General features: G+C 36.9%; 1 protein-coding gene across 6 annotated transcripts in view; it reads right to left on the bottom strand.

Annotated features, from left to right (window-relative positions):
- The window catches only part of LOC131166068 (probable polyribonucleotide nucleotidyltransferase 1, chloroplastic), a 168,915-nt gene that overhangs the window by 45,598 nt on the left and 97,507 nt on the right, over positions 1 to 25,810 (bottom strand). For all 6 annotated transcript variants that reach the window (XM_058124322.1, XM_058124305.1, XM_058124314.1 and 3 more), the window contains 2 exons: positions 4,052 to 4,165; positions 2,984 to 3,076 (listed from right to left, as the gene is read on the bottom strand). In XM_058124322.1, coding sequence (XP_057980305.1) covers positions 2,984 to 3,076; positions 4,052 to 4,165 — 207 coding nt within the window. The remainder of the gene's footprint in view (positions 1 to 2,983; positions 3,077 to 4,051; positions 4,166 to 25,810) is intronic.

Raw genomic sequence — 25,810 nt, 5'->3', positions numbered from 1 at the left:
TTGATGGCACGTGAAAGCTTGAAGCCTGAAGATCATAAAGATCATTTTGTGTTGTAATTCATTATTATTCAATTTGGGTCTGTAATAGTAATTAGGAAAAATGGTCTGTAATAATCAATGTTTTACCTGCATAATAAGGTAGATAAGCTCAAATGACTATAGGGAAACCAAATGACCAGAGGGCAACCTTCGGTCGATTTTCGGTGCACCCTCAAAAAGACCTAGAATGACCCTAAGATACTCATCCATGCATAAACAAAATGTGTTTATACGGTTAGGGTGATTGCATAAGGAAATAAAACCGAAATGCATTAAAAATGCATGTTCGGTCGACCGTACTTTACAAGCATAAATCTGGTCGACCAAACAGGTCAAGCAGTCAACATTTTGACCATAGCTCGGTCAACCATACTAGACCAAGTTCATATGACTTGGTCGGACCTAACTCCCACCGAGTCAACCTTTGACTCTTTGGTCGACCGACAAAATTTAAATGGGCAACGCCCTGGTCGCGACCAAACCCCCACATGGGAGAATCCAACGGCCGGACTATGCAGTTCAAAATCACCCGGTCGACCGAACAACGCAAAAATGAAAAATTGCCTTTGGTAACCCTAGTCTGGTCGACCGAACTTCCAGTTCAAATTTTACCCAGTCGACCGAACTTCCACACTTGGTCAACCAAACCTCACCTTTGGTCGACCGGTGCTCTCGGGTTGCCATAGTATTTTTACCGTGGTTAAAATATTTAAACAGGGTTAATTGGGTTAAAATGTTTTAAAATAAAATTAATAATCCCTTGTGTGTCCTGAACGGCTATAATCATGGGGTTCTATATATACCCCCTCATTTGAAAAGATTAGCACCCAATTAGCAATCTTAATTAGGAAAAATCCTCTAAAATTCAAAAATCTCCTATACTCATTTTTTAGCCTCCTACACTCATTCTTACCAGATTTTATTGCTTTAATCCCTTTGTAAGTGTGATTGAGTATTCTTCTCATTAGGCTTAAACTCTCTCTTGTTATTATTGACTGAAATTATTTTATTAGAGAGTTAAGCTTGAAGTTTCCCTAGGAGACTTTGTTAATAAGTCTTCCCTAGAAATACTTCATTGAGCCTTTGAGTTTTGCATTGTAACTGCAATACTCAAGGAGTTCACATTGGATTTTGATTGCTAAAATATTTTACAATTCATTTTCAAAATATCTCTTGTGCTTATATTTGAGAAATATATATTTTGAGATATTTGCTTGAGCGTTAAAAGATCCTTGTTGCTATATCTTTCGATTTAGATTATCATTTTAATACAAAGATCAAATAAATATTTTACAAACCATTCTTGAATACCTCTTGTAGTTTATTTTGATAAAAACTTCTGTTGAGATATTTGAAGTATACTTGTGATCTTTGCTAGTGCATTGTGATTCAGAATATAATTTTGACACAAAGATCCTATCACTTACACTCTCACGTACTGATTGCATTATTGACATTAATTTTGAAAGTAGACACTAAGGCAACATTGAGCTTATCGTATCTTATCATTTGGTAGTGTGCATTGATTTGTGATATTGTGCATAGTGGTACATATCTGCTTGTGTAAGAAGCATTTCCTTGTACGCAAAATTTTCATATTCGTTGTATTCCAGGCATGAACCTGAAGAGGGAGACTAGCCCTATTGAATAGTCCCGGACTGGCTTAGACTCGGTTAGGAAAGTTAGATGGGTCATCCTGATAAGGCGTGTTGGTTGAAGTCAGCCCCTTGAATTGACCTGATTGTAACCGGTGCCGCTCCACCCATTAAGTGAGCATTAGTGGAATCCTCAGGCTTGCGAGCTAGAGGCGGGGACGTAGGCACAGTTGGCCGAACCCTGATAACATATCTTGCTTGCACTTTATATTCTCAGCACTTTATATTTCTACACGTGTATGTTGTAGCGCATGATTTAATTTCCGCATATTATCTGCGCATTTGAGTTTGTGCATATAGAAAAACCCTAGGTTGTGAAATACTGCTGTTGAATTAGCTAAACCTAAAAAATAAATTTTAAATACCCAATTCACCCCTCCCCCTCTTGGGAATACACCAATTCTATCACTTCACCTGCAATCAGACTGCACATGTGGTGGGAGTAAGGCTTGATTACATTGTTGGCCTGCAACCTAAGAGCTTAAGCTTTTAGGTACAGTGGTTGTCAACAATGTAGGTTACAATAAATTTTGGACACTAAAATGAATCGAATCATATGCGGCATCATATACAATTAGAATGTAGGCTATAAAACTAGTAAGTGGGCATGACTTGAGCCCTATAGCATACCTTAATTGACAATTAATATAAATAAAAAGACTTTAGGATGGTCAGAATCAAATGGAACCATGTACCATAAAAGATTATCTTTTTTACCCCTTTTGAGACAAAGGTTGAAAGAAAGCATCTTACAATCATTTGCCATCTATGACACCCAAAAAAAACACAAAAATTTCTATCCATCATCAACAATCATGTTTAAAAACAAAGAAACTGCAATCATACACCTGAGTATCACAATTTCACCTATTAACCCTATGCCAGCAATGCAAATCCGCACAAAAAGACTGCTGCTTTTTTTTTCCTCAAAGAAATTCTCAACAGAATCAAATATTCTTAATAAAGTAATGATTCCATTAGCCTCAAAATACATTTAAGGAAAGGGCCCACATTTGATGTCAACCATCACATAGAATAAATGATTAATGAAAAAAAAAAAAAAAAGCACATCAAGTAATGGAAAAAACAAGGTACTTAAGAATCTAAGATGATGGCGCTTTCATGTCAAAGTAATTGAAGAGAAACAGGTCTGAAATTCTTCTTTAAAAAAAAAGCAAGAAAATTAAAAGTAATAAAAATTCTTGCAATACACAACAAGATTCCGAAGCAATAATGACCGTCAAATCTTCACTAAAAAAAAAAAAATTTAGAACATTATCTGGATTTACCTGAAGATAGAATCTTTTAAATTCATCCACATCCACTAAGTTGTCAATTCTCTGTGCCATCTGTTTGTCACCAAGCGTAACCACTGCTAATGACTGCAAAAAAGAAAAGTTAATATGCAAACAAAACTTAATAATACTTTTTTTTCAATAGGAAAATAAATTTATTGAGAAAAAAAAATTAAAAAGAAAGAGCACAAGGCATTCTCCAAAATAAACAAAAGAGAGAAAAAAATGCTTTGAAAAACAATAACAGAGTTACATCAAAACAGCCCCAAAGCAGTTTTGAGTGTCGGACCGTTGGTGCTTCCTAGATGTGAGAAAATTTCTTCCAAGCAGAAAAACCTCCAACTACTTTCAATGTAAGAAACAAAAGAGCAAGGGCAGTTGTTAATATTGATAACTGAGATATACATCAAAGTTATCACTTTCAATATTTCAGTTCATCTTTTGTTTAATTATTTTTTCGGCCTAGAAAATTGAGGTAACCTTTGCCCACACCAACTTAACAGTTGAAATAAAAACATCTATAAAGTCAGGTAAACTCATATGGCATAATCTTCGCAATCGAGAATCTCAACTACAAAGGGTGTGAATGTAAACAGGAAATGCCAAAATAAGAAATGAGAATATCAAAGAATGGAGTTTTAACAGTTACAAACTTCATAACCACCTAAATAAGAGTCACCCCAAATGCTTTAAAACCAATGATAGTTGGGATAAGGTGTTCAAGAAACATAAACATGCTAAAATATATTGAACTTATTGGAGACAATATGAGGGTGGGTAATTAGCCTGACAGAAAATGGAGATAGTGAAGATGCAAGCGTATAATTTAATAATGCATGCAAGCATTTATAGAACTGCTTCCTCAAAAATTGAAAGCAATGATGTACTAATGAGAACATACTAATAAGAGCAGCACATTATAGAAGGGAATTGGTGGTGAAAAAGAGATTCACATGAATGAGACAGAAATAACATAAATGCACAGTTGCACACATGCACACACATGTAAAAGTACCAATAGCTTATATGCTTGTTCAACATCAGAGTCAAAAGCAAACAAACCTGTGTTTCCCCACGTGTGAAAAGAGCACTTCCATGTGCTCTAGGAAGCAGTCCACACTGCGAGTTTATCAAGCGTATCCCAGTTGAGGTTCGGCCATCGCTTCTTTTCCCTCCCTGCAGCAACCCAAAAAACAAAAGGAACTCTTGAGGCTTGATACACATTGTTTGCTCTAACCCTAACAGCTTAAGATTTTACAGGAAGTGGTAATATAACATGGCTATCAGAGCTATGGTGTCCAAGAGGTTTGGGGTTCTAGTCTTGTTGCCCGCATTTATTATTTGTTCGTTAAGAATTATCATATCCTCTAATTGATGTTTTTTATTGTTCGCTTATCTCTTCATGTGCAATCGGGAGTTCCGTGTGCAAGGAGTGTTAAGGCTAGATATACATTTTCAGCCCACAAGCTAACAGCTAAATATTTTAGGTGAAGTGGTAATCTAACAGGAACATAAGTCATTAATCCATCTAGCGAACTAGAAATCCACTGCATGGTTGAGAACAAACTTCACTTTCTAGTGCAGCAGGCAAACTTGCCTAGAATATTACCATGTATATACATGCACACACAGAGAATGGAGTGGGATGGTAATGTGCCCAAGGTATTTGTGTTTTGGTCTTAACCTGATTTGCTTGCCAAAACTAGTATGAAAGAAGCATAAATAGTGTCTCTATTCCATTCTCTGGTCAGATAATTTGAAATTTAAAACCATTAACGTCGGATACACACAAATTATGATAAACTTCATTGAGTGAATTACTCCAAAATGCAGAAGCTTCTCTTCTATAGAAAAGAATTTGCCCCAGCATTAAATTTCAACAAAATTATAGAAATTACCACCAAAATCACTATTCATACCATCTTTGAAATAGAAGAGTTGAGCATCCATTTTTACAAAGTTTCTTTCAACATTATGACATATCATTCAGAATTTATCAAAATCTAGAAATATCAATGAAATTTGGCAAAAATGTAGATTATAAAACAAATAGTCTTTGAAACTGGAATTTTGATTTTCAAAACTTGGTTATGACTATGTTTACATCAAGATAGGCTTTGACCCTTTATCACCTAGCTTTAGTCACAGATGAACTAAATTAGAAATGTCTAAAAGGAGGTCCCACAGTGAATGCTGTTTGGAGATGAAAGGAGGGATAGAATTTTATGTTGGAACTGTAGAGAGAAATTTTAGAATCTACAGAAAATAATAAAAATATTTCATCACCATTGATCAATTTTCAAGCAGTAGTGCCAAAGGGGAAATTTGGAAGATATAGTTGAAGTAGTTGGTTAAAATGGAAAAGTGAATATGTAATAACCAAATTCCTACACAACTGAAAGGAAAGATCGAAATAATCCTATCAAAAATTCAAAATTTACTGCATAATGACAGAATGAACAAGACTGCATCAAACACATTATGAGCAATACAACCCCAACATAACCAAAAATATACTATGTCAATGTGAACAATCACAACAAGCATTTCCATACTTTATTTAGCTCTCTAAAGCATATTTCAACAAAAAGAAAGTCAGAATGTCTCTGTAACAGAAAAATATGAAAGCTAAAGAAAGATCATCAACAAAGAATTTTATGACCAATAACAACCAAGCCGTTAGGCTCACAAGGAGCGGTTAGCTACATGAATCTTCTTCGGCCATCTCTCAAGATCTAGGGCAATATCCTCCAAAAATTGGAGTGTTTCCAAAACCCATAGTCACTGTCTGGCATCCTCACTCAAAGTCTGACCGTTTCAGTCCAAGTCCAAATTATTGTGGTCTAATGCACACCCTCCTATGCCACTAACAAGAAGTAACTCACCTTCCCTCACTGGAGCAATATATGGCCTAGGTTGCAAGTGCCCAAGACATATTAATTTTTTCTTTTCATTATCTTACCTAGATTACCAGACATACGTTCTTTAATTTATCTTTTAGAGTTATACATTCATCCATTTTGGAATTGTCATTTCAGCAACCTTTGGAATATGTTGCTTCTTAGCCGCCCAACATGCAGATTCATACAGTAAACATAGAGATCCACATTTGCGAAGGTAGAAAGGAAAATACTATTAATGCCCATATCTCGAGGGGAAGACTTCTCAGTCCTTGTTCTGGGCTATGATTTAATATTTGGCTTCATTATGGGATGTTCCTGCTGACTGTTTCAAAGCAATGTCTTTGAGGATGTTCAGCGCAATTGGTCTGCTGTTCGTATTGATTTTTTTTTTCTAATTTTATTTTTTGTTCATTGTAGGAAGATTTCCTCAAAAAAAAAAAAGAATTTATTGATAGGGCATCAAGGGGATAGCATCACAGAGTACAAAAAGTCAACCACCCTCAAGCTATTGGGAATGTTTTTTAGCTGAAAGATCCAACATTTTTCGACCATTCACTCATGGTAATACATTAGATGTTGTTCGGTGTTCGTAAAAGCTTTCTGTGAGTTTCTTCAAGCAGTGGCAGTGTTTCTAAGTAGATTTGTGAGGCTGCGGCAGTATTATATCATTTTGTATGTGGCTCACCTCTTTTGTGGTTATCCTAATTAGTTTTGATTGTTCCTTTTGTTTGACAGTGGCGTGGCAGCTGGTTGCGAGTGTTGGGATGGAGTCAATGAATCACTTCCTCTGCCTAATCTTCCATATTCTAGTTTGTTGTCCTTACGCAGTCAACCATGTGTCTTGAGTCCTCCTCATCATCTTGATCCTTCTAGTTTGCAAGATTATTCACAACGGTGGCTCATAAGAATAGAAGCGTCTCTAGCTTCTACTACCACATCTTTGTTTTCCAAGTTTGATGGCCATATTTCCCATGATACTAATCCTCCCATTGCTTTCTGGAAAAGTAAACGCACATGTACACAACATCTGATCTCCAACTATGTACCATGAATTCTTATCACCCTTCTATTATTTTTATTTGTTACTACCCCCTATCATTTGCTACCCTTCCTAAACCTATTTCAGAAGCCTTAGCCCACTATAAGTGGAAGAATGCCACGTTTAAGAGATGAATGCTTTACAAGACAATGATATTTGGGACATGGTATCTCTTCCCCCTGACAAATTTGTCGTTGGTTGTCACTAGGTATACACTATGAAAGTCAACCCCGATTGCTCTGTGGCTCGTCTAAATGCAGGTCTTGTTGCTAAGGTGTATACTCAAGTGTATGGTTTCGCTTATTCCAACACTTTTTCCCATGTTACCAAACTTACAACAATACATTTGTTCATCTCCTTGGCTACCACTTGTCACTGGCCTCTGTACAGTTAGATGTGAAAAACTCTTGTATGGTGACCTTGAAGAGGAGATCCATATGGAGCACCATCTAGGCTTGTTCCTCAAGGGGGATCAGGCTTAGTGTGTCTGCTTAAGAAGGCGCTATATAATTTAAAACAGTCTCCAAGAGCATGATTTGGTCGATTCAGCGTTGTAGTACTTGAGTTTGGCCTTCAACGGTATATGTAGTGGATCACCCTTTGATTTATCGTTATACTTCAAAGGGAAGGATCCTTCTTATTGTGTATCTGGATGATATTGTAATTTTAGGTGATGATGATCAAGGTATTCAAAGCCTTAAACATTTTCTAAAGACTAAGTTTCAAACCAAAGATTTGAGACCCTTGAAATACTTATTGGGAATAGAAGTATCTAGATCTTATATGGGAATTGTTTTGTCATAGAGCAAGTATGTTCTTAATCTGTTGAATGAGACTCGGCTATCAAGATTCAAACTAGGTGATATGCCCATGAATCCTAACAACTAGTGTTGAATATGGATGATTTTTTGCATAATCATGGACAATTTCGAATACTAGTTGGAAAGTGGAATTATCTCACAGTCATTTGGCCAAACATATCTTTCACAACAAGTGTTGTGAGTCAATTTTTGGATTCTCCAAGAACAAGTCATTGGGACGTAGTAATTCACATCTTGAGATATCTCAAAGGTGCACTAGGGAGAGGTCTTTTATATCGAGATCAGGGTCATACCCATATTCAAGGATACACAGATGCAAATTGGGCCAAGTCACCTTCTGACCAAAGATCCACAACCAGAAACTGTATCTTGGTTGGTAGTAATTTAGTTTCTTAGAAGAGAAAGAAAGAAACTATGGTGGCCAAGTCAAGTGTTGAGTCAAAAGTATAAAGCTATAGCTTACACTACGAGTAAACCTATTTGGTTCAAGAAGATCTTGGAAGAATTGGGTTTTCCATATTCTCAATCTATGGAGTTTATCTGTGATAATCAAGCTGCTCTTTTTATTGCCTCCAACCTAGTCTTCCATGAGCGAATGAAGCACATTGAAGTTGATTGGCATTTTTTTCAACAGAAACTTGTGCAAAACCTCATTACTACTACTTACGTGAAATCTAATATGGAACTTGTTGATTTGTTTACCAAAGCTTAGGGGGTACTCCGGTTTTAAATTTATTTATAACAAGCTAGGAGCACATAAAATCTATGTTCCAACTTAAGATGGAGTATTAATGGTTATTTTAGTCTTTTATTATAATTATTATTAAGTTTCAGTGTTATGTTAATTAGTGAGAGCGGAAAGGGTATTATGGTCACTAGAATGTATTTGATTTGTATTATAAATAGAGGGAGAGACCTATCTTTGAGTTAGGTCATTTATTTACTCAAAATCTCGACAAGCTTTATTGAAAATTTGGAGGGACTTTAAATCCAAACCTCCTAAATGAATAGGTTGCTTCACCATGCCCATTTAACAAGGTGAAACTTGAATTCCACCCCCAAGCTTCCCCAAAGAAACCCCCCTTGAATTCCTTCAAGTCTCTTGGCACCTAGAAGAGAGAGGAGAGACATTAAATAATGGGATGATTTGTTAAGGTTCTTTTAATAAAAGTGATCCTGCCACCTTTTGACAAAAAAATTATTTTCCATCATGCCAATCTTTCCTCAAATTCTTCAATAATGGGGGTCGCACACTCCATTTTAAATTTGGCACCAAAAGGTAGTCGAAGGTAATTAATAGGGTAAATTTCCATCCTGCAACTCAAAACGCCAGCAAGAAAAGGCTTATATGTATTTCCAACAATAAGAATTAGTTCCCTTTTTCCAAGGTTTACTTTCAAACTCAACACCACCTCAGACCCCGCAAAAATATATAATAGATTCAGAATGAGGATCTGGTCATCCTTAAAAAATAAAAATAAAAAAGATACATCACAAACAGATATCTGTGACCTCCATGGACCTACCATTTCTACTCAAACTATGGCCCTTACATATTTACATAGCCCTTCTTTGGCAGCTTTTTCAACATGAGGCTCAACACCTCCATCACCACAATGAACAAGAAAAGGGATAAAGGGTCCACTTGTCTCAATGCTCTGAAGGAGTGAAAGAAATCAGTATGGCACCCATTGATTAGCATTGAAACATATTGATGCAATCAGCGGTCCATCTACTCCAATGCTCCCAAAAAACCATTTTTCTTAGATGAAAAAGAAGAAAGTTCTAGTTGACGTGATCAAAAGTTTTCTTCACGTCGAGTTTCCAGACCACACTACTTTTCCTTTCCCACTAGTAAGTATCCAACACTTCATTAGCTATGAGGGCTGCATCCATGATATGTCTTCTGGCCACAAAGGTGTGTTGATGTTGTCTAATGACGTCTATTATGGCTCTTTTGATCCTTCTAGCAAGAACTTTACCAAGGATCTTAAAAATACTTCCCACCAAGTTGATTGGACAAAAACCCTTTATATTACTAACCCCGACTATGTTGCTTCCATAGCATCTATACTTGGGTATGCACCTCCTGGTACTCACACAACACTCTTTCATTTTATTTGGTAGGGGCTGCCCAAATTCCATTTCTACCTCCCTTTATACAAAAAGGAAGGGGAAGTCCTCGGAAAAATATTGATTTTGATGAACAAGACAAAAAGAGCATATATAGATTAGTTGGCATTGATGATACTCACAATCTACCTAATCTAAAGAATTCCTCCAAGGTGTTGATAAAGTTTTGCTTGAGGGCACCCAAATTTGACTAAAAGAAAGACAAGGAGAATCCATCTAACCATGGTGCTTTGTCTCCATTGCATTCTCAAATGGCTTAGACAATTTCTACTTCCTTGAAAGGTCTCTCTAGCCACTCTACAGAAAAGGTGCTCAGAGATTTAAAATTGATACCATCCACTACAAGTCTCTAGCTTTCGACATCAAAGTAAAGGGATTTGTAGAAGTATCCGATGTCCCTTTTGATTTCCTTTTTGTCAAGGTGCTCTCCCCAGTTTCAATGCTGGAAATGGTGTTCAGCCTGTGGTAAGCATTCCATGTACAGTGGAAAAATCTAGTGTTCCGATCTCCCCCGTTAAGCCATAAAGCTATAGATTTATGCCTCCAAGAGATCTCTTGAAGGCCAATGAACTTAATCAATTCCTTCTTCAACAATAGTCTTTAGGCCCTTTCGTAGGTATTGAGCCCTTATCTTAGCTCCTTCCCATTAAGAACCTTGATGTTGTTAAGAATAGTGGTCTTTTTTGCATGAATATTTTCAAAGGTACTTTGTGCCACATCTTGATTATTTCTTTCAAAAACTTTGGTTTTGACGCTAACACAAAGCTAGCTTTCCCCTCAGTCTGAAGCATGGACCACTAGAACATTGAGGAGGTCCCCAAAGCCATTGTGGATTAATAAGATGTTCTAAAAGAGGAAAGGGGTTGGCCCCCATTTGACTCCCACTATGTCAATGAGAACAAGTAAGGGATCTAACGTGAGCATAGGAAGGAGATCCTATGTGGCTTTAGGGAAGTGCGTATCCCAATTCACCAAAATAAGGAATCTATCAATTCTCAAGAAGAAAGGCGTCAATGAGGGCATTCACCAAGATGAAGTCCAAGAACTCTCTCATGCAATCGTTCTCCACTCTGCCTCCACTTCTTTCACGAGGGTACATCACTATGTTGCAATATCATCCAATAACCCATGGCACACCCCATCAGTTTTTTATCTCTATTAACGGTTTTTTGGTCATTTAGCATTATTAGGATGTGTTAGATTTATGTAAGTAAATGTAAGTTAGTAAGGGTGTTATGGTGATTGGTATTGAATTCGACATATATTATAAATAGAGAGAGACTTATCATTGAGGTTAGGTCTTCCATTTTACCCAATTATTCAACATGGTATCAATGCAAGAGTTGATCTAAAAACCCTAATTGTATGACCACTGCTAAATCAAACCCTAAACATTATAATACCAAGCAACCCGTTGCTGTAGAAGGATCACCAGAATCAACAAAGTCCAGGAGCAGCCTCAAGAGTTTCCGTAAAAAGATGCAATTGATGGAAATATCCTGGATATTGCTGCCCTCTTCAATACCTCAATAAATACCTCATATTTTGTAAAGCTAACCACATAGCAAGCCACAGAGCCTGCCTATCAGCCAGCGAGCAAAATTTCACAGCCAGAGGAGCCTCCATGCGCTGCCAAACGCTGGCCGAAAGCTGGCATTTCCAACCCCACATGCCAGCATGTGAGATACTTTTGAGCAGCCATTTTGCTCTGATTTCTTCCCAAATGTATTGAATCCTTCCTCACACCAAAATACCAAGTTGTTTGTCATTTTTTATGGAAAGATATCACCTTTTTTAGTTGCTCGTGTGCTGAATTTCCGGGAATGATTGTTTGCTAATGCTCGAAGCTGCTGGTCAGTGTTTATTGAGTTCATTGAGGCCTGAAACAGTGGTGTTGCTGTGTCCTTGATTCGTTTTTATCTTGTTCATTGTGTGCTTGTCGTCTGCTCCAGTTGTCGAATGTTGCGTGCTGAGATGGTGTCCAGGAACTCAAGCAGGATGTTGTTCGCTGTATATTTCTGATTTGCTACAGTATAGAGGCTGCTTGGTACTGTTAGAGCTGTGTGTTGATTTCTTGGGGCCGTGCCTAAGCCTCTTGGAGCAGTGGCATTATTTATACATTGATTTTCTAGGGCTGTAGCAGTGCTATGTCCAGTTGTTGGTGACCCATTTGTGGTTTAATCAGTGTTCGACTCGTTTTTGTTTGTTTCAGTTGGTCCTGAAGTTCACTTGTGGTCATTTCAGTTGGTCCAGGAGTTCACTTTTGGAATCCCAAGATGATGCAAAAAGGTGTCGAAATAGAACAATAAATTCAGAAATAAAGACTAAGAGCTCAGGATAGTATTTCAGCCACTTTCTTTGATTCAAGCAACTAATAAATCCATAAAATAATGAAAAGATGACTAGCCTCTCCTGGCTTTAGCAGCGATGGAGGGATTGGCAGGCACCCCAGGGTCAACCCCTAAAAACCCAAGCCTCCAAATCTTCAAACCCTAGCTGATCTTGAACTGAGTTCTGGAGAGAAATCTCCTCAAAGATAATAAAACCAAAAACCTCCTAGAAAAGTGGCTGAAGATTCTGTTTATTCTATGCCTGAAAATACCCCTGAATATTACAAAAAATGACCCCTGAAATTACAAAAATGACCCCCCCAAATTCATAAATTACAAAAATACCTCTAACACCCATAAATAGCAACACTTCATATAACTAGAAATTCTCATTGCATCATCTCCCCCCCCCCCCCCCTCCTCTAGAAAGAAGTTGGCTCTGTGCGAGTTATCATCTTGACTACCTGACACATGTTAGGGACAATCTTCATGAATTCCTCCTCTCTTATCCATGAATTCTCATAATCAGGTATGGCAGCCCATTTTACCAAGAATCTGAAATAAATTTCAGCTCTAATCTTCACCTCTCACACATTTATGGCAGCCTTAATTTTTTCTGCCCTGCAGACTGGAAGAAGTGACTTTGGTGGAGTTCTTGCGCTCGACACTTTGAAAATCAACATGGAATGGGTGCAAATCAGCCACATTTAAGACTGGAAATATTTCCAAGCCACAAGGGAGATCAACTTCATACGCAATTTCCCAAAATTTCCAAACCAGTCTCTCAACTTTCCAACTTGTGGTAAGCATTAAAATATCTCTTTCTGATGGAAAACCATCACCCAATCACCAACCTGATCCTCGTTAAACAGCCTATTTCAATAGTTCTCTCAATTCTATCTATATATTATATAAACTTTAATACCTGTCCTACATCAAATTGGTATCGGAGCCTTATTCAACTCATTCCCAGACTTCCCTGTTGATGTTCTTCCATTATATTTGGAACTCCAACAACAATTCCCATTAAGGTTCATCCATAAACACATCCACCACACAACTGCATTCTCTAACAGGCTTCGTTGCTGCAATAGCAAGTCAGAAGTCACAGGAAAATCCCAGAAAACAGAAGCATTCATCAGCCTGCAACTTCTCCAGGAAATTACAGTCATGCCACTGGGTTTCAAAACCCTAATTTCCACCAACCAAACCACAACACCTCCCTTACCACCAAAATCTGACACCTCCGAGACATCTTCAGCTGAAGTTTCATCACCATCCGACAACAGGAGAAGCTTACGCTCCAGTTAAAAATTTTCCAGCCAACTCCCCCCTAAATCTCATATTTCTTTAAGCTTCCTTGATGCACTGCCACCCCCATTGAACTACCCAGCCCCTGGTCTCCCTCCAGACAGAAAATAATCCTTGGGGGAGTCCTACCAGCACCTCACGCGCTCCATGCACTGGCCATGCATGTGGGGATATTGCTGGACTTCCTCTGTTTTGCTCCTCACGAGAAATTGTTTCCAGCTTCAAGAATTTGTATTTTTTCCTGATAATTTGAAGCTTTCTGAGTGAATAATGAAGTATCAAGTTTGGTTCACATTCCTAAGGAATCTTGGCCGGCTAGAACAAATTTCAGAGTTTTGAATGTCAGCCAATATCCAGATTGAGGCCTAGTTGCTTTGTTTTGAGATTTTACTACGACAAATTAGTTTCCCTCCGTGAGATTTTGATGTTGATTTGAAGAAACTAATCTTGGATTGCTTAGTACATATTTTTGGAGGGTAAAATCAGTGTGCTAGCATAGTTCTTGAAGCATCTGTGAGAAGTTGAAGTGAAATATTTCAAGATCTCGAAACTACAAAGTCAAAGCAAGGACATTTTGGTAACATTGCATGGACTTGCACTACTTGGACTTCATAGAAATTGATTTAATGTTGCTTATCTATTTAGTACTTGTTCGAGTTTGCATCGGGCCATATTTATTCTCTGGTTTGAAAAAAACAAAAAAAAAAAAAAAAAAAGAGTAAATTCCAGATATGTGGTTCCCACATAGCTGGCAATTCTCAACAATTACTGGACCAACTATGTAGTCTTTGCCAACTTTCTTCTAGTGTCATTGAATATTACCTTAAATTTAGAGACCTTATTTATCAATGTGCTCTTAGTAAGGAACCTAGAATGGTAATTTTGTTCAGGAAAAGGTTGAGGGATGAAATCAGAAGGTTTATTATGGGAATGTAAAAATATCCCACAACTCTATCAAAGGCTTACCACATGGCTTTGGAAGTTGAGAGATTTCCCCAGCAATCAACCTAAATTACCACTTCCTATCTTAAAGAATTTCATCATTCAAGATCAATTTCTCTATGGCCACGTAGTACTCCTAGATCCTCACTAGATGTTCAAGAGATAACTCAAATTGTTGAGGATAAACAATCAAATATCAAAAGTGCCAATGCAAATTCTTGTGTAATTGAGTATCATGATTACATAAATGATTTGCATATTAATAGTGCACAATTTTTTGATTCTTCAGGGGATGTGACTCATGAATATACTCAACGGTCAAAACATAGTCCTAGGCCCACCCAAGATGTTTAAGAGAAAACTCAACTTCTTGACTATATCAAAAGTGCCCACTTAAATTGTTGCATAATAGAATATCATGAGATTCATGACTACATAAATGACATGCATATCACTAGTGCACAATTTTTTGATTCTTCTGTTGATGTGAGTCATGAATCTTCTCAAAATGAGGCCATAGACTTGTCTTTAGTGACTCTAACCACTGTTGGGGCCTCTAGACCAGAGAGAGACCTTGATTTGTCACCACACTTGGTTGCCAACTACTAGGACAGATTTTTTCATTTCTAATCCAAAGAGTGAGGAGCAATTGGTTGCTCCAGAGTTTGCCAAAAATTCTTCAATTATGGAACCTATTGCTAAAAATCCTCCTGATATTATTTCTCCTCAATCCAGTAAGCTTGTGCCACCATCACCTGCTACTTCTCCCACAACATTTTCCTTGACCAAATCTAACGAAACATTGTCCATCATCTTAGAATATGGACCGAATGCATATTTGCTTGAGCTGCCAATAGTTTTGGATATTAAATTGATTTCTTGTTTGGAGGACTTGCTACTTTATCAGAGAACATCGCAGCCTTCTATGCTACATGCAGTTGGACAATCTAATACATATTCTCCAATAGGGATTAACGATGCAAATGCAGATCGTGCCTCCTCTCGATTTGCCCGTATGTTTGACTTTGTTCCCACACATGGAGCTAAAGCTACTAAGCCATCTAGAGGTCGAGTTTTCTCTAACAAAGAGAGTTATTTGGAGAACCACTAATGGAGAAATTTAGAAGTTCATGTTGCATCTAGGTTTCATATTTTAGTTTGGGAAAACTCTTGTTATTTTAAAAGTTTAGCCAATTTAGGTTTATTTTTTGTATTTAAATATTTTAGAATTATTTTGTCATTTCTTGTTTTATTGGGGCTCTTATGTAAATATGTGTTCTAGTTAGTAGTGGGTATAACAGTATAAGTGCTGGACATGTAAGTTATCATACAGTTATTGTTTTGAATCAGATTGCAGTTTCCCTCTCTGTCTCTCTCTTTCTCTCCCGCAGGTACCTGCTGTTATTTTTCTTCTTCCTTCTCTGATTACTCTTCTAATTCTGTCTCTCAACTCTGTTCTATTCTTCCCCATTTCTGTTCTTCTTCTTCTTCTCCTTCTAATTCTATCAATTCTATCTATATATTATAAACTTTAATACCTGTCCTACATCAAATTGGTATCAGAGTCAAATTCCATTCAGTCCCAGACTTCCCTCTTCCTGTTCTTCCATCAGATTTGGAACTCCTACAACAATCTCCATTAAGGTTCATCCAAAAACTCAAACCACATCCACCACATGACTGCATTCTCTAACAGGCTTCATTGCGGAAATAGCAACTCAGAAGTAACAAGAAAATCATAGAAAACAGAAGCATTCATCAGCCAGCAACTTTTCCAGAAAATTAAAATCGTACCACTGGGTTTCAAAACCCTAATTTCCACCAACCAAACCACACAACTCCCATACCACAAAAATCAGACACCCCTGAAAATTTTCCAGCCGACCCCCCTAAATCTCCAATTTCCTGAAGCTTCCTTGATACACTGCCACTCACACTGAACTACCCAACCCATGATCTGCTTCTAGACAGAAAATCATCCCCATAGGAGTCCAACCGGAAGCTCACGAATTCCACGCACGTAGGGATGTTGCTGAACATCCCTTGTTTTGCTCAGACTCGCGAGAAATCACTTCCAGCTTTGCGATTTTGAAGCTTTCTGAGTGAATATTGAAGTATCAAGCTTGGTTCGCATTCCTTAGGTCAAATATAGCTTAATCTTGGGCAGCTCAAGCAAATTTCCAAGTTCAGAACGTCTTCCAACATCAAAATTGGGGCCTAGTTGCTGTGTTTTGAAATTTTACTATGACAAATTGGTTTCCCTCCATGAGGATTTCATGTTGATTTGAAGAAACCAATCTTGGATTGCTTAGTATATATCTTTGGAGGGTAAAATAAGTGTGCTACCAGAGTTATTGAAGCATCTATGACAAATTCAAGTGAATTATTGCAAGATTTTGGAGCTACAAAGTCGGAGCAAGGAGGACATTTTAGTAAAACATTGTATGGACTCTACTCTTCTTCTTCATGTTATATAGCCATCATGAACGGAGTCCATCAAGTAACTAATCTGGCATCACATCTTTGAACACATTAAAAATCTCTTTGACATCATTTAGGCAATCCAACTGCAGCTTCCCTTCCTTTTGAAAGAGGACATAAATTAGACAACTTTCCTTACTTTCTTGAGAAAAATCCCCTTTATTAAAGAGAGCAACTGAACAAGAAATTTCTTGCCTCTTAACATCATCATCCTTCATTGATTTCAGCACAAGCTTCTTCTTTCTTGCACCATTGTTCACAAAAAATGAATAGGTATTCTAGATATAACACTGCATTGTGCCCGTCATATTGCCAAGGCTGCTCAAAAAGAATATGACATGCGTCCATGGGAGCCACATGACAACAAATGTATTCTTTAAAGGAATCAATTAAGAAATTAACAAAGCATCTTGAAGATAGGATTACCTCATTTCCATGGTTGAACCACAGAATCTGGTATAGCAGTAGATGTCTTTTAGTTTTAAATCCCAGCTTGTTTACCATCTCTTGAAAAGCCAGATTCGCACTGCTCCCACTATGAATTACTGAGTTGCAAAGCTTTCCACCATCTGCACATTTAGTTCGGAAGATATTTTTATGTAGCCAATTTCTGCTGGTTAGAGGGGAAAGTAACGACTTTTGAATGACAAAAGCCTCAACAAGGACATCACCCTCAATCCCTTCTTTGGCCATATCCTTTTCAGCTTCCACTTACTGCTCTTGGTTTTCAAGAATTGTAAAATTCTCTTCACCATCAGCCTCTAGATCCTTGGCAAGATTAACTCTGCCTTCAGCTTTCTGGACACTTGTTGGACATGTAGCCAAGCTTGAGGCATTTGTAGCATTTAACGATGTTTTCCCCTGGTCAACTTGGGCTGCTTTACCACTATTATTGCTGATAGGTTTGTTAGCATGCATAGGGACAGCTATCCGACCACTTCTAGTACGGCCACCCATCTCACTAGTTAATGCACCAATGTTGCATCCTGTCCAAAGCTTCTTAGCCAGGTTTCCGGTAACTTGTGACTCAATTTTTAGTGCAAGTTGATAGGCATCACCCACCTTATAAGGACACTGTAAGCTTACCTGGTCCTGTATGGTCATTTTTAGACTATTCACATACCAACTAACCCTTTGAGCATGAGTTTCAGCTAGATTGCACCTCAATGAAAGCCTATGAAAATCATGAGTGTATTCTTTGACTGACTTCCCGTGCTGCCTCAAGTTTTGAACCCTTTGGTACGAGTTCTGCTCATAATCTCACAGTAGGAATTGAGCCTTCAGCTTCTCTTTCATCTTTATCCCATCTTCTGACTTTCCTTTTTCCCCTATTTTCACAATCATTTTGATAATGTTTCCGCCAAGTAGAAGCAGGTCCCTTGGTCTTTGCTACCACAAGAATTCTTCAGCTTCCATTCAAAATAACTGTCAATGCTATCAACCCAGTCCAAGAATTCTTCAGCATCCATTTCACCTCCAATTCTAAAAGTATTTATTTCTCCACCATTCTCTTTGGAATTTTTTTGAGCACGTACAGTGCGATCTTTCAATCTTGAAGGCCTTTCATTTTGTCGGGTGGGGCTTACACTTGCAGAACTTATAACATCACTAGAGCTGCCAATTTCAGCCTCAGATTATTCATTTCATTTCCCGCTCCTCTCACAAAATCTTGTTGATTGTCACCATCATTTCGACAACCTTGATTACCCATACATTGTGTAACAAGCTAAGTTGTCTAACCTGTTCCTGCAGCTCTCCAAACATCTCAACAGTCATGTATCTACCTCTATGGCCTCAATTTCCTCTTCCAACCCTTGCAGCCATGAACTCACAAGACCAAATTTGCTCTAAAATACCAATTTGATGCAAATAGGCGTAGAAATAGAACAAGAAATCAGAAATAAAAACTGAAAGCTTAGAATAGTATTTCAGCAAACTGGTTTTTATTCAAGTAACTAATAAATCTGTTAAATAACAAAAAGACAACTGCTGTGAATTTCAGTTCAGCGAATAAGACAAATTCTGGGAAGCACAACAACTTAATTCCCAAACTAATACCTGTCTTGGTACTGTTTCAGAACTGTAACACTGACTTTCTGCTAGCTTCTTGTGCCTTCAGTAGCGATGGAGAGATTCGTAGGCACTGCAGGGTCAACTTCTCGAAACCCAAGCCTCCAAATTTTCAAACCCTAGCGGGTCTTGATCTGAGCTCTAGAGAGAAGTCTTCTCAAAGATAAAAAGCCAAAACCTCCTGGAAAAGTGGCTGAAGTCTTCTATAGGCACAGCAGGGTCAACTTCTCAAAACCCAAGCCTCCAAATCTTCAAACCCTAGCAGGTCTTGAGCTTAGCTCTAGAGAGAAATCTTCTCAAAGAGAAAAATCCAAAAACATCCTGGAAGAGTGGCTGAAGACTTCTATTTATACTAGGCCTAAGGCTTCCAAGAGAAGCCAACTCCTATTTTGCATATAACCCCCTCTAAAAGCCACTTATCTTCTAAAGCCCCATCAAAAATAATTACATTCACAAAAATACCTCTGAATATTACAAAGTGAACCCCCAAAACTAACTTGACCAAAAATAAACCCCTAAAATTCAAAACAAAAATACCCCTAGCACACATAACTAGCAACACTTGATATGAGCAGATTAAATAATGACTGCTGATTGCATCACAATAGCATTTTGTTCTCCATGTATTTCTGATTTGCTTCTGTTTCGAGGTTGTGTGTGTTGGGAAGGTGCCCTCGAATCCCATAAATTTGTTTCCATCGCAGGCATTGGTGCAGGTGAACAACATACTATAACTACCTCAAAGGAAGAGCATTCAAGGATCCTACAGTATTAAGCATCCTAACAAACATCTCATCACATTGCATATTTTGCTCAGAAGGGTAATCCCATGGTTTGTATGTCATCTGGTATCTCTCCCACTAGTCCGTAGATTATCAACTCTGCTGCTACTGACCCTATGACAGGTGTAACAAACTTCTTTCTGCCATCCAGTATCCTAAAAATCTCAAATCACGCCTGCTGAGGGGCCCAGAACTACAGTTAGGGGATAGGAACAAAAAATTCTACTCCCTCCATCTCTCTTTCGTCTGTTTTGAACATTCCCATGTCCTTTTTCTATCTCATGTCAGTTAGTAAGCTTTCGAAGGCACTAAATTGTTCCATAGTCAACTTTCCTGATTTTTTCATTGGGGTGTATACTATGAAAGTCAATCCAAATGGTTCCATGGCTTCATTGAAGGCCTGCCTTGCTGCTAAGGGATATACTCAAGTGCATAGTTTGGATTATTCACACACATTCTCTTTGATTTAAACTTGCTTTAATACGTTTGTTCATCTCCTTAGCCACTACTTGTCATTGGCCTCTACATCAACTAGATGTGAAGAATTCTTTCTTATATGCTATTCTTCTTACAATGTGATCACCAAGAAGAGGTCTATATGGAGCAACCACCTAGGTTTGGTTCTCAGCGAAAGTCAGGCTTAGTGTGTCGACTCATGAAATTGTTATAAGATTTAAAACAGTATTTGAGAGCATGGTGTGGTCGATTCAGTGTTGTTGTACTTGAATTTGGTCTCCAACGGTGCCCAGTGCATCACTCTATATTTTAACTCATACTCCATCTACAAGATTTTGCTTATTGTGTATATTGATGATATTGTGATTACTGGAGACGATGATCAAGGAATCTAGGATCTAAAGCCTTCCCTATAGATTAAATTTTAGACCAAGGATTTGGATCCAATGAAGTACTTTTTGAATATAAAAGTATCGAGATCTCGTATCGGAAAAGTCTTGTCATGGAGAAAGTATGTTCTTGATCCTTTAGATGAAACTAGGTTGTAGCGATCTGAACTTGTTAGTGCCAAATACGGGTGATTTCTTGCCTAACCCCGAACAATACTGGAGACTTGTTGGAAAATCAAATTATCTCATAATCCCTCGACCAAATATATCTTTTGCTACAAGTGTCATGAGTCAATTTTTGATTCTCCAAGAAGAATTCACCGGGATGCAGTACTTCGAATTTTGAGATATCTCAAATGTACACCAAGGAGAGGCCTCTCATATCAAGCAAGATCTTAAATTTTGATTTCAACTCAAATTTCGAAGCTCCAAATGTAAGCAAAAAAAAAAATTCAATGGAAATCTGGATTTCAATTTGAAATAAATAATGGAAATCAGTAGTAAATCATGGAATTCATTTATGAAACTTTAGAAATGATTAATAGACGCACTAACATAAATTTTAGAACTAACATATTACAAATTAAATGCATCTATGTTGTGTATGAGGTGGAAAATTTGTAATATAATTTGTGTATAAGATACAACAACAACAAAACCAAGCCTTAAGTCCCACTAGGTGGGGTCAGCTATATGAATTTTTTTCCTTCAATTTATGCAATCATGGAGCATTTCTTTTGACAAATTTAGGGCTATTAAATCCTTACTATCTTATTACAAGTTATTTTAGGTCTACCGCTACCCCATCTATTGCCCCCCATAGTAACTAACTCACTATTCCTCGTTGGTGCACTATATGGCCTACATTGCAATTATCCAAACCATCCGAGTCTTGCCTCCCTTATCTCATCTTCTATAGAAGCCAAATCTAACTCACCTTGAATATGTTCATTCATTAATTTATCATTCAGTATTATACCACTCATCCACCTAAGCATTCCCATATTGGCAACTTTTACTTTTTGGATATTCTGTTTCTTCGTCGCCTAACATTCTGATCCATATAGCATAGCTGGTTTACAACTTCCCTTTCAAGTTTAAGGGTATTCTACAATCATTTAAATATTATTTATTATACAAATAATGATAATCTAGACGTGAATGCTTAGATAAAAATGTTGTAAGTTTATTTTTCTCATAATTCCAAAATCTCTTGCAATAATCTCTTTATTTTAATAAAATAAATAAATTAAAAGAGAAATTTCACTTCACTCCTAAATCTCTCATTTGAATTCTAAAGAAATTTTGTTCTACAATTAAAATTTCAAAAAATTTCATCAAAATTTCGAGATTTTAATAAATTTTGAATGACTCGTTCAAATTTCGAATGAAAATTAGGTAAAATGGAAATCAACTACAATTTTGATTTTGAGGGTGATAGAAATCAAAAATTTCGACGAAAATTTCGACAATTTCGTGGAAATTTATGACCATGATATCAAGGATCGAGGTCACACTCATATTAAGGGATACATAGATGCAAATTGGGTAAGACCGTCTCCCAACCAAAGATCAACAACCAAGTACTTATTTTTGTTAATGGTAATTTCATTTCATGGAAGAGTAAGAAACAAATTGTGGTGACCAGATCAAGCGCTAAGTTAGAGTATAGGGCTATGGCTCACACTACATGTGAACTTGTTTGGTTCAAAAACATATTAGAAAAACTAGGTCTTCCGCATTCTCAGCCTATGGAGTTGATGTGTGATAATCGAGCTACTATCCATATTGCCTCCAAGCCAATCTTCCATTAGTGCACAAAGCACATGGAAGTTGATTGCCACTTTGTTCGGGAGAAACTTGTACAGAAGCTTATTACAACCACTCATGTGAGGTTTGATTTTAAAATTTCTATTTTGTTCATTAAAGCATTAGGAGGGGATCATCTGAAATTCATTTGTAGCAAGCTAGAAGCATATGATATATATGCTCCACTTCTTTCATAAGGGTACATCACCATGTTGAAATCTCCTCAAATAACCAGTGGCGCATCCCATCAACTTTTTATCATTGTTAATGGTTATTTGGTCATTTAATTAGTATGTGCTAGAGTTATGTTAGTTAGTGTGAGTTAGTAAGAGTATTATGGTTATTGGTATTGTATTCAACAAAAATTTTAAATTGAGGGAGAGACCTATCATTGAGATTAGGTCTTTCATTTTACCCAATTATTCAACAATCACAAACAGGTCAGACCATAAAAGGTGCTATGAGGTTCTTCAGCTGAGCAATAGAGCCAAAACCCATAGAAAATTGTCATTAATGTTTTTGAACAAGCACGAGACAAAGTAGGAGTTGATGGAATGATCCAGCATCTCCACAATATTAAGATTCCACAGAACAAGAATGCCTCCACTGCGTTACCCACAGCACAAAAGTAGACCCAACTAGTAACCACAAATCTCCCATCCTTGGATATCTATGACCAAAGTTGATCCATAGTTCTCACTTTGGTTTCTTGTAAGTAGACAATACCACCTCTCCACTGCTTCAAAAAGGATCTGATTAGACTCCTTTTAGATTTATCTTTTAGTCTCCTCACATTCCCGATTATGAGTTTTCCTAAACTTGATTTCACAATGCAGCCCAAGCTACAGCTTCCCCCCCCCCCCCACCATAGTTATGCATCCTCCCAATTTATCATAACTACTGAACATTCAAGACGTTTTTGCTAGCTGTTTCTGTCTAGTTTCTTGTTGCTGCTCAAAGATGTTTTTTAGAATTAAACCGTGCCTCCACATTACACAAAGATTTCTTGTTCTCCAGTCCTATGTTTTAAAAGTTGAAGGCATGGTACTAAATATGGTATTAAATAATGGTCGTTATGTAGCGTAAAGGTTGTTACATAACAGAAAATGAAAGCTCTAATACCGTTACAGGCCGCTAATGCGGTGAGCATAAAATTCACGGCCGTAACAGCTGTTACGGAAGCATAACAAGCATTACACCTACGTTACAGTCCGTAATGGCCATTACACACTGTTACAGCTGCCGACACCTTATCTCCTCGAATCTACTTCATTTAAAGTGGTTCTCTTTGCGTCTTGCTGCTTCTTCCCTTCTCCTCTGCTTTGTCCAGCTTAGATTTACATATTTGAAGCTTAGAAACCCCCAAAATCAGCTTCTATTTGTTGTTTGAAGCTGTGCTACGCAGGTTAGCTGAGTCAGCTCTTCGATTTGTGGAGATTTTCACAATTTCTCGGCAAAATTGTTGCTATTTGGGAAATTTTAGGGTAGATTCTAAGAGGAAATCCTGAAATCAAGAAGAAATTTAAGGAATTGGAGGCTTTCGGCTCAAACTCACTCCATTCGGTAGATTCGGCCTCTGTCGGGACTCGGGTATGTCTTCTTCCAAACCCCAGTCTTCCTTCTTCTTCTTTTTTTTAATTATTTCTTTCAATTTGAAGCAGCAGAGGCTACTCCAGCACTACTACAGTGCTACACAGCTAGTAGCCTACCAATTTAGTTTATTTTATACTTTAAAGTTTATACTCATTACTTCATTTTTTTATTTTATTTTAAGTATGTAAAATTGTAAATAATTAATTATGTACGTAAAATCATTAATTAATACAAAAAATTAGTATAAAGTATAGAATTTATAGATCTATATATTTATTATTTAATATTAGATTTATGTATGTAACAACTAACAATGTCCCTAATTAATTATACAAGTAAAAACTTATTAATTAATATAAAAATTACTGCAAAATATAAATCTACATATTTAATTTTTTTAAATACCTTGACAATTAATAATTTAATATTAGATAAACAATTTACAATATATTACAATTTCTACACAATTAGTCAACTGACTCAAGTACACTACCTTTTAAATAATTAAGTTGTAAGATCTACAATTCTATATTTATTTTGTTAAATTGTAATTTTTAATATTAATAATTGTACTATATATGTATAAATCAACTAAAAAATTTATATAATTTGAGGAAATATCATAATTGAATCAATAGATAATAATTTATTAGCATTATGTATTAACTTGATCAATTCCTATTTCCTATTTTGGTAGTTATTAAGTTATTAGTTAATAACTTAATACTTAATGGTTAGCAACTTAAAGTCTTAAATTTAATCCATCATTTATGTTATATTGTTATGTAATTAGATAATTAAGTACCATTTTATTCTTAATTTCTTGTAGAAGGACCATAACTTTTTATTTTTACTTGTGTAGAAATCATCTAATCAAGCATCAAGATGCCGCATGATAAAAAAAGAAGTGAAGAGCTACCTAGTGAAGACATTGGTTGGCATTTTGCTACTACAATAGAAGGTAGTAGACATGTTGTCTTGTATTAATTATGTGAAAAGACAATTAAATAAGGAATTACATGATTGAAACAACATTTGGCACATAAAAAAGGTCAGGTGTCTTCATGTCCAAATGTAACCACGCAAGTTGGAAAATAAATGATGAAAACATCTACAACAATATAGGAAGAAGACGAAAGATAGAACAAAAAATGCAAAAGGAACTGGAAGTTCAAATTTGAGGAGATTTTTTTAGAAAATTTAAGTGATGAAGAAGATTCAGAAGAGGAAAGATTGAGATTTGCTCGACAAGAAAGCATACGAGCACAACAAGAATGGGAAGAGAGGCAACGATTTATGGCAAGAACTCGTAGAAGTAGTAATTATTATGAATAGGGTGGTGGCTTTAGTGGTGGCAGTGCCGGTGGTTTTGGTAGAGCTTTGTCACAAAGTGTTCGAGAATATGGAGGTAGTGGACGGCAATGGATTAACCCTAATGCCCTTGAAGCTAGATTAAGGGCAATGGATCCTACTCTAGAAAGTAGGAATGCTAAGCAACCAAAAATAAATACCAAAATTTTGAAGGGTTTAAGGAGTAAATTAGGAAAAGCAGTGGGAAAATTCCTAATTTGTAATTGACTTCCAACAAATGTAGCTGACTCTCCATTTATGCAATCGATGCTTGATGTTGCTATAGAGGTTGGAAGGGGGTGAACGGCTCATCACCTTATGAGATCTCTAAAATATATTTGGAGCAAGAGTAGCAAGAAATGAAAAATTATATATCTTCTTTTGTTGGCATTTGAAAGGAGAAGGGTATAAC

This window comes from Malania oleifera, chromosome 1 (assembly GCF_029873635.1).
Source record: "Malania oleifera isolate guangnan ecotype guangnan chromosome 1, ASM2987363v1, whole genome shotgun sequence".
Taxonomy (NCBI): domain Eukaryota; kingdom Viridiplantae; phylum Streptophyta; class Magnoliopsida; order Santalales; family Ximeniaceae; genus Malania; species Malania oleifera.
This window is presented reverse-complemented; position numbering and strand designations above follow the sequence as displayed.